This window comes from Psammomys obesus, unplaced genomic scaffold (genome assembly GCF_907164565.1).
Source record: "Psammomys obesus unplaced genomic scaffold, mPsaObe1.curated_primary_1811, whole genome shotgun sequence".
NCBI lineage: Eukaryota > Metazoa > Chordata > Mammalia > Rodentia > Muridae > Psammomys > Psammomys obesus.
Genome location: NW_026596117.1, coordinates 24,723,217 through 24,732,309, shown reverse-complemented (window position 1 = coordinate 24,732,309; position 9,093 = coordinate 24,723,217). Strand labels below are relative to the sequence as shown.

The 9,093-nt window shown below is 45.2% G+C and overlaps 1 protein-coding gene across 1 annotated transcript; it reads left to right on the top strand.

Annotated features, from left to right (window-relative positions):
- The first annotated feature begins 6,473 nt into the window (after positions 1-6,473).
- On the top strand, positions 6,474-8,664 carry Il9 (interleukin 9). The gene is made up of 5 exons (XM_055629187.1): positions 6,474-6,587; positions 6,692-6,727; positions 6,811-6,843; positions 7,958-8,089; positions 8,551-8,664. Exons 1-5 carry the CDS (start codon positions 6,474-6,476, stop codon positions 8,662-8,664), a joined length of 429 nt encoding a protein of 142 aa, XP_055485162.1.
- The last annotated feature ends 429 nt before the right edge of the window (positions 8,665-9,093 follow it).

The window sequence follows — 9,093 nt, the reverse complement described above, 5'->3', positions numbered from 1 at the left end:
CTTCTTCTTCTTCTTCTTCTTCTTCTTCTTCTTCTTCTTCTTCTTCTCCTTCGCCCCCTATCCCATGGTATAAGGTGGAGGTCCTCTCATCGAAGTCAACCTGGATAATCACTCAAAGACATGCCCAGAGGATGACTCCAGGTTCCGTCAAGTTGACAGTGGGTATGACTCACCAATGTACCCCAAAGGGATACACTGACTTTCTGAGTATATGAAGTGATCTTGGGATAAGGGTTGTGTGGGGTGGGTCAAGAGAAACAGAGAGTGGACCCTGGCATTGTCCGGAAGCACACAAGCTTTGGGATTCACTGTCATCAATTCAAGCTGCTAATCCTGTGACTAAGACATGCCTTCCCACACCTTAGCACGTGTTTCCACATAAATATACCCATTTTCCCATATAAAAATGGAGTTTTAAAAAAGGTTCAGAGCCCGATGTGAGAAGATACAGGAGGGGCTTAATATGAAGATTTGACTGAGTCCGAGATTTATAACATGGCCAGAAAAATCATCAGCACTTCTGACATGGACATGGACATCAACACATGGACCAGAGCAAAGGGACTGAGACAGGGACCAAGTTTCAAGCAAGGACAGACTGTGCTTACAGCAGGATGTGGAAGCCCCAGTTACGAAGATGGGCTGGGCTGTTATTAGGTAGTGAGTGGTGGGGAGTGAGGAAGAGAGTAATGGGCCCTGGGTCTCAGGCTGGGGAGAACTTCATGGCAGGGAATGGGGAACAGCATTTCTATGTCAGGCAAAGAAGAACTGGCTCAGGAGAGATTCTGGTGTCCAGGTAAAAAGCATCCTCCTCTGGGGAAAAGTGTATCCCACAGAGCGGGGAGAAATATTGATCTAAGAATTACTATTTCACAAGGAAATTAGTGCTGGGAGATTCTGGAAACTAGTTATCTTTATACTGTTTAGAGTGAAATGTGGAATTTTTTTTTTTTTTTTTTTGGCTCGGAAGCTTAGTTAAAAAAACAACAACAAAAATTTTTTTTTGGTCATTTTGTGTTGTGGCTTCCTAGAACAAATGACCATTTTTGTTGTAGAAATAATCCATGACACAGCCTTTTAATCACAAAATAAGTGTGTTAAGCTTTATCTTTTGGAACAAAATAAATGGCTGATTATTGTCTTTTGTCACTTATTGCGAAAGATGTTATCAGAGCTGGATCTTGCCTGCAGTCTGCTCCCCAGTCTGCCTTGTAGCTAAAGTCAGTGAGTCATTTTGGAGTTGGGCGCATTTCCTGCCGCTCATTTGCATGCATACTTGCATTCTGATGCTGAGAAAATCCTAGAAGCCAAGCCTCAGAAGTTATACAACTTGGACATCACCTGCTGTTTTGATGGTGTATTCGAGCAGAGCTCTCCTGGTGTCCTCAGTCTGCTTCTGAGTGCACAGGAGGAGGGGGGTGGGGGCAGAAGTGAACAGTGAAGAACAAACCACCTGTCCTCTTTCTATTTCATTCTTTACAGGAGGGAGGCCCTGCCCCACAGCCCTTCCTCCTTTGGCCACTAAGAGAGCAAATCCTGCACCAAGGGCTCAGAACACAACATTGACTCTGTTCGTGACCTACACACTCCTCAAAGGCTTCTGTGTTCAGCTTTTAAAACATTAGCTAATCACCTGCTGGGAAAGATGTGTTGTTATTTCTAAACAGTATACATGTGAATAATATATATATAATGAACTAACAAGAGCAAATTTATCAGTCATGTACTCAGTGATTGCTGAGCACTTAATGAATTTAGAATTTGTTTTTCCTGTTTCTGTAAGAATGCCATTGATATTTGGATGGAAATTGCATTAAATCTATAAATTACTCTGGACAGTACAGACATTTTAAATATATTCATTCTCCCAGTCCATAGATATACGTGGCGATTCCCTTGTGTGTACACATACCATCTGGAGTTTCTTTTATCAGTGTTTTGTAATTTTCACTATATGGCTTGTTTTACTTCTTTGGTTGAATTTCCTTCTAGGCTTTGGGGTTTGTTGCTGGCCCTGAACTGTTCGAGCCATCTTGCTGCCCGAGCATCCTATGGGCCTATGGGCTTGCACCCCCATACATGGCTTATTCCAAGGCATCTATCTTGTCTTCTTTCACTTTATTTTTGCTGCTGCTGTGAATAGACAGAATGCCTCTCGTGTCTTCTGAGTAAGTTCACTATGAGTGTATAAAATCTGACTGGCTTTTGTGTTGGATTATGAAGGATTTCACTTCACTTTAGTTTCATTGAATTCCTTTATCTGTGTCTTTTGGTAAAGTTTTGATTTTTTTTAAAAAATCTATATATCATGTCATTTCATAGCAGGTCATTTGGTTTCTTTTCTTATTTGTATACTTTTGATTTCTTTTATTTGATGCCTCATCCCATTCAAAATTGCTATCCCCCAAAATAGTAAGTGTTGACTGGCAAGAGTGAGGAGTAGAATGTGGGTACTGCTGGTGGGAACATAGATCAGTACAGACATCCTAGCGTCAGAGGTCAGAAAAACAAACAAACAAACAAACAAACAAACAAACCAGAAAATCAGATTGACCAGGGAATCTAGCAGTCCTGCTCCTGGTTCTATAGAAAGAAAATGGCTAAACACATCCTACAAGCAGAGTTCAGCACTAGTACCAACTCTAGCTCAGATGTAGGGTCAACCTACATGTCATGAGAGAAGAAAAGCATGGTGTGTGTGCGTGTGTGTCTACACATGCACGTGTAGGTGTAATACAATACGTTCTACTCCAAGACTGAAATTCTGTCATCTGTGCGGGATAGACACGGTTGGAGGTGGTGAAATCAGCCACACAGAAAAGCAAGGAGCTCTCACACATGGACATACTAGCCTCATAGTAGACAAGAATGAAGAGTAATTCCTGGAAGGTAGGAGAGGGAGAGGAGAAGAGGAGTTGAAAGATGTTGATAACAGGCACCAAGACACAGTTAGATAGAAGGAGTGAGTTCCGGTGCAGCGCAGTACCTCAGGAGGAGAACCAGATCACTGAAGTGCAGGAACTCAAAGGTTCCACATACGGGCACAGAGAGATGACGCAGAGGCTGGCTGCTCTTGCAGAGGACCTGGGCTTCATTCCCAGGACCCATAAGGCATCTCACAACCATCTCTAACTCCAGTTCCAGAGCACCAGATGCCCTCTTTGGTCTCCATAGGCACTGCATACATGTGGCAAACATGCAAACCAAACACCCACATACATAAAATAAAAATAAATGTTTACAAAAAGGTTCCATATAGACAAGTGATAGGATGGAAAGCGAGTTGCCTTGTTTGATAAAAACACACTGCATACCTGCACCGAAATATCAGCACACTGTCCCACAAATACATGCAGTTATTATGTGTTAATTTTAAGGAGATACATACAGATACACATAATTGCAATAATTACTGTGCTCAGGGAAAGCCTGGGGAACGACAGCAGGTCCTTACGGGACAGCTGAGGAAGAACATTCTAGGCGAGCTTAGCAAGGATAAGGGTGAAGACGTGAGAAGAAATGGCAACACGTTTTGAGGGCAGTCAGTAACAGGAAGTCAGCGTCCAGTGAGACTGGGCCGGATCAGATCAAACTTCCAAACTGAACTGTCATTATGGCTAGACAATATACTCCAAACTAAATAGTGTTTTTCTTCTGGGAGGAAGGACCAGATGGATAGTGCCTCCACCCTGATTCCTTGGAACCGTAAAAGTCAGGTGAGCCACCCTGACCCTGAGACGCACCCATATGTATGCATGCCGTCTTTACACTATCTCTTCTGGATGGTGGCGGGAAGGTGGCTCAAGGACTATGGGTCAGGGTAGAACTTTCTAGGTGGTGTAAGTAGCCAGGATTAAAATGGGACTCATGGCCCCCACTGCAGCAAAGTTGTGAGGGAAAAGTAGGTCTTCAGCTGGCTGTATTGCCACACTGAAATCTCCAAAGTTCTGTCAGAGAGAGGCACAGATCTGGACTTAGAAACAAAAGTTTTTCCCATAGGCTAGGAGGCCATCAGCCTCTTTAAGTGTCGACAAGAGGCAGGCATGTAGGACTAAGCTGTGGAGAGACTGGGGGATTTAGTAAAAAGCCATGTCTAGCAAGACGGCTCTCCTTTCCATAGTACAGCCAAATTCTGACAAATTCTGCGTCTCTCTCCTGAGAATGGAAACCCAGTTTAAACGCACCTCTCCATTCAAAAAGTGTTTCAAATTAATTGTTCTAGTATAAGAATAGCCGCACAAACCACTCAGAATCCGGTCTCAGACATGGATGGTTTATTGGACCACCTTTTCCAAGCTGATCAATCAGGGCCACAGTAAGAACACAGGAGCCTAACTGTGATGGGTTCAAGTTCTCACAGCAGGGTTTTTATAGAAAGAACCAGATGCAAAAGACATGGGGAGGGCAGTAACACATTTTGGCTAACTAGACAAAGTGCTATGAGCTAACCTTTAAGCTGATTGGCCCTAAGTGAGGTAAGTGAGGCAGGGCTTAGGGGCTTCTAGAGAACATCCAAAGTGTAACCAGTTGTGTAGATAAGAAGGGCGCAACCAGAGTGTAGCCAAGTGAATAGATAATGAAGCATGAGGTATAGCATTATTGAATCATGTAAAATATAAGGTCAGCTTGACCCTCTGGCTGGGCTGCTAGTGCCAGCTATGAACAACCTCTTTCCAGGAAGCAGAGATGAAAAGTTTTAAAATTTTGAACTTAAATTCACCTTAGGAAAAGAAAAATGGGAGCTGAACACAAAGATGGCTGCAGCTTTGTCTCAAATAGCAGGCTTATAACATTAGTGTCTGAGGTCAGTCCACAAGCATTTAGTCAGAGTTTGAGTCTCCTGTAAATCAGTATGGAGACTGGACTGAAGAACCAGACCACAGAGACCTTGGAATATGCACGGGAGTGGGAGGGGGGGGCAGAGTGGGGAGAAGTGGGGCAGGGCGGGGCAGCTGGAGAACAGTTAAGAGTTACACTTGAGGGTGTCAAGGCGGCTCAGCTGGAACTAGCACCAGCTGCCAAGCCGGCCAACTCAAGCTTGATTGGCAGAGCCCATGTGAAACAGCAGTGTTACCTACAACCCCAGAGTGCCTATGAGACAAGACACAGAACTGAACAGAAACTCGAAGGCCAGCTAGCCGGGAGTACACAGCACAGCAAAAATAAAAAGAGACCCTGCCTCAGAGACAGAGGGAGAGAACTGACTCCCTCAAATTGTGTCTTGACCTACACACACACACACCCTCCACAGTATTCATATTGAATAGATGAATTCTAAAAAGAATGTTTTTAAAGATGTGTTTGGGGGTTGAGGATGGTGTAGATTGGCAGTACGACACGCTTGCCTGGGTTAGGGTGCAGCTTGGTGCACAGTGTGCTTGCCTGGCTGAGCTCAATCCCTGCACACCCCAAAAAACCTGCGCTTGGGACTTTCAATATAGAATCTATTGATCCCTGGCTGTATGACTTTGGACAAATCACTCGCTTCTCTGTGCCTCAGTTTCCCCCTGTATAAAATCCTAAGGATAACTACAGTATTTTCATCAGTACTTTTTAGAGAATCTGCTTTCGGGTCATAGTGATGAACATAGCCACACACTAGAGGACTTGGTGGCTCGAGGGGTAGAGACTGAGGATGGCAAATTAGTCCCCATCTCACTTGGTGGCTTAATTTACATACAGTACCTAGGATCGGGGCTGATGTATGCCATAGGTGCTCTGGGTACCAATCAGCACCATTTGAGTACTGAGCTTGGATTTGTGTTTGTAACCTGATGTTACCCAGTGCTTACATAGTGTACTCTCCACCGTCTGAGGTGCTGCTGAAGCTCCTGAGGCCATTGCTCACAAGCACAGTGACAGAAGCCTGTGCTAACACAGAACAGCCCTTCATATACTCAAAAGTACACTGAGACTTCTCGGAGGTATGTGTGTGTGGTAGAGCATCCATTCCTAGGCCTGAGAATCTGTCAGTATCTAGCAATCCAATACAGTAAACTGAGGCTACACTGGCCAGAGGAAAACCCAATGAGTGGAAGGGGTCCCTTGCCTTCCCCTGATATCTCCAGCGCGACCCCTTCATTACACCTATAACTGTCTATCAGCATTTCCACTAATGTGGAGGGGAAAACACAGACCTGGGCTTTCATGGAAAACGTTCTGACTCTCACAACCAGAATTCCTGCCTTTACGGGGGGGGGGGGGGTTAGAGTAGATCTTTAACTTTTCCTTTAGTATTTCAGAACCCAACTATTAGAAAAGCATCTTTTCTGGGGAATGGTATTTCCTGGCACAAGATGCTCCTTGTCAAGTGACTCAGACTGATTTTTTTTCAATATCAATTGGCCCCAACTTACAGAGAAAAAGTGGGCACTGGGTATCAGTTTGATGTCAGGGTTTTTCCCCGTTTGAAGAGCTTTAAATATGGCTAGTCTGGAAGGTGCTGGTAGACTGAGCTCCAGACTCCTGTCAGGATGATGGTGGCATCCATCCTTGCCTTCGCCCTGCTCTTCGGTTCCATGCTGGGCCAGAGATGCAATACCAGGTTGGGTGTCATAAATACCAATTTCCTCATCGAGAAGCTCAAGGTAGGTTTTCGGGGCTGCGGGGAGCTGGCACTTGTGTGAACCATCCCCTGGAGGATGACAGAGGGCTCTTCGCTCACTGTGGGTTATCTCTTTGCCTCCTGTAGAACGACCCACCCTCAAAATGCAGCTGCAGTGGCAATGTGAGTGAACCATCCTCAGAACCTTCCAAACCTGTCTCAATGTTCACAGGTAGAATGCTCATGCTGAGATTTCTCTCTTGCAGGTGACTGACTGCGTGTGCCCTTCCATCCCGTCTGTAAGTATGGTCTGACACTGTTTAAGTTTTGAAGAAAGTGAACACAATTTACTTGACATTCTAAGATCTAAATTGTTGCTTAAGTGGAACTGTTGTAGTATAGGGCCCCACCTTTAAAACCTATATACTTAGATGTACATTATGCACACATCTATGTGGTTAAGTTAGCTTCATGGACCTTGAGAACTTTGGACATTTTTCAAAGTCTAAAGATTATTGACTGACTTCTGAGATAAGTGGCCATGTGCAAAATGACAAAAACGAATATTGCTTTCTGATTCATCTGCTGATGGCTGCAGGTTTGTAAAACAAACCAAATAGCATCAGGAATTGACTATCCAGAGGTCACACACACACCTCCTTTCTCTAGCTTCTTCCTACTCTGCCTCTACCCCTTCCTCATTTCTTCCTCTTCCTCTTCCTCCATCTCCCTGCCTGTCAAATGGTTCCGACTGTCCTCTGGGAAGATAATATCTAAGTTTGGTGCTGGGGACTGAATGGGACCCTGAGAAGGCACCTCCCACCCTGAGAGTGAGGGAAGGGCAGGGGGACTCCGGGTCTCTTCTAACTCCTGCTTGGAATGAGGGTGTAGTCATCCAGGCCTGCAGCCACTGCAGGACTCACTCTTCAAGCTGGACCTGGGAGGAAAGCTGAGCTTGGAATCCTGCAGAAGCTGGAAGCCCTGCCCTTTGGGGGCTGTGGTTAGGGAGTCTGTCCCCTCCCTTCACATTGCAGGATCACAGCTTGTCTGAAACATGAGCCCAGAGCAATGACATGTCACATCAGCTGGGGTGAGAAAATGCTTTCCCTTTCTCTGTCCTTTCAAACTCACAGCCACTGGACCTGGACAGGGCCACCAGGACCATGGCAGATGCAGCATTGTCTTTGCAAGGGCATCAGGCCCACACTTCCTGGATGGAATCTCCTCCAGGAATGTCACTGGGAAAATAACCTCAGCTTGAACTACTTAACGTCATTTCCTAGAGTGACAAGGAGCAAATCCAAAAATAGCATGACTTTGGCTAACATTGGTTAAATTAAGTTGTGATTTGTTCTCAAAGCAGTCCTAGATAGCTTTTATAACCCCTTTCCATGACTCCTTGTCATTTACTAGGATGATTGTGCCACACCGTGCTTCCAGGAAGGACTGTCACAGGTGATCAATGCCACACAGAGAACAGAACTCTTGATTACTTTCTATCAAGTGAAAAAGACGGTTGAAACCCTAAAGAATAGCAAGTGTCCGGTGAGTTTTGTGTTCACATGTGACAAGTGATTTCTGAGTGGATGCTGTCCCCAAAGGAGGAGGGCCTTTGGGTCAGAGCCTGAGGCAGAGAAAGGAGGACTAGGTAGGCTCTGGGTAGAAGGTGGGAGTTAAGAAATTTAACCAGAAACAGTATCACTGAAGTGGGATCTGCCCCATAGTCTGTCTGTACTCTCCCTGGTTAAATGGAAACTGCTGACACTTGGTGTGTGTGTGTGTGTGTATGTATGTACAGACTTCTGGAATCCTGACCCCAAATCAACCCCTATACAGACTTGCCAGATGCCAGCTAGCTCAGGATCACCCTGATTATTTTCCCCAGCTTTCACTCCTCTTCCCTTCCCATCAACTGGTCCCCGGGTCTGCAGGAAGATGGGCCTGGAGCTGCTGGGTGTCCACCGCTGCAGTTGGTCACTCTGTCTTGTCCTCGTCTCTCTCTGCAGCTTTTTTCCTGTGAAAAGCCGTGCAACCAGACCACAGCAGGCAACACACTGACATTTCTGAAGAGTCTCCGGAAGACGTTCCAGAAGACGCAGATGGGAGTGCCGAAAAAATGATCATGAAGATGAATGTTATTTATTCTATTTATTGAATAATTTACAAAACCGTTCCTCTTTAATTGTTACAGCAAAGGAATAAACTCAGCTGTTCTAGATCAAAACCGGTTGTGCCCCTCCTTTTTTTTTTTTTGTCACATTCACTTTTGGAATTAAAGCTTCCCAGGGAAGGATCAATGCAAGCAGTCTCCAGGCGCCTTCTCTTTGCTTTTTCATTCCCGCTGCTCAGAACAAATAAGGCCCCCAACTTTTCATAGGTAGAATGGATCAAATACCTGGTAATAAACAGATTCATGAGCCTGAGCCCCAATGGGTGGGTCTGTAGGTGCACAACTATGTAGGGATAATCTGAAAGACGAGAGCAACGAAGGCTAAGAGCAGCCTGAGGGAGGCATGGGGCACTGCCAAATTACCAAGGGGTTTGCTCCT

Bases quoted from the DNA above. Each gene is read 5' to 3' on its own strand.
- Il9 (XM_055629187.1), top strand. From the start codon at position 6,474: ATGATGGTGGCATCCATCCTTGCCTTCGCCCTGCTCTTCGGTTCCATG. The intron at 6,588-6,691 runs GTAGGTTTTCGG...TGCCTCCTGTAG, and splicing joins TCCTCATCGAGAAGCTCAAG to AACGACCCACCCTCAAAATG. The intron at 6,728-6,810 runs GTGAGTGAACCA...TCTCTCTTGCAG, and splicing joins AATGCAGCTGCAGTGGCAAT to GTGACTGACTGCGTGTGCCC.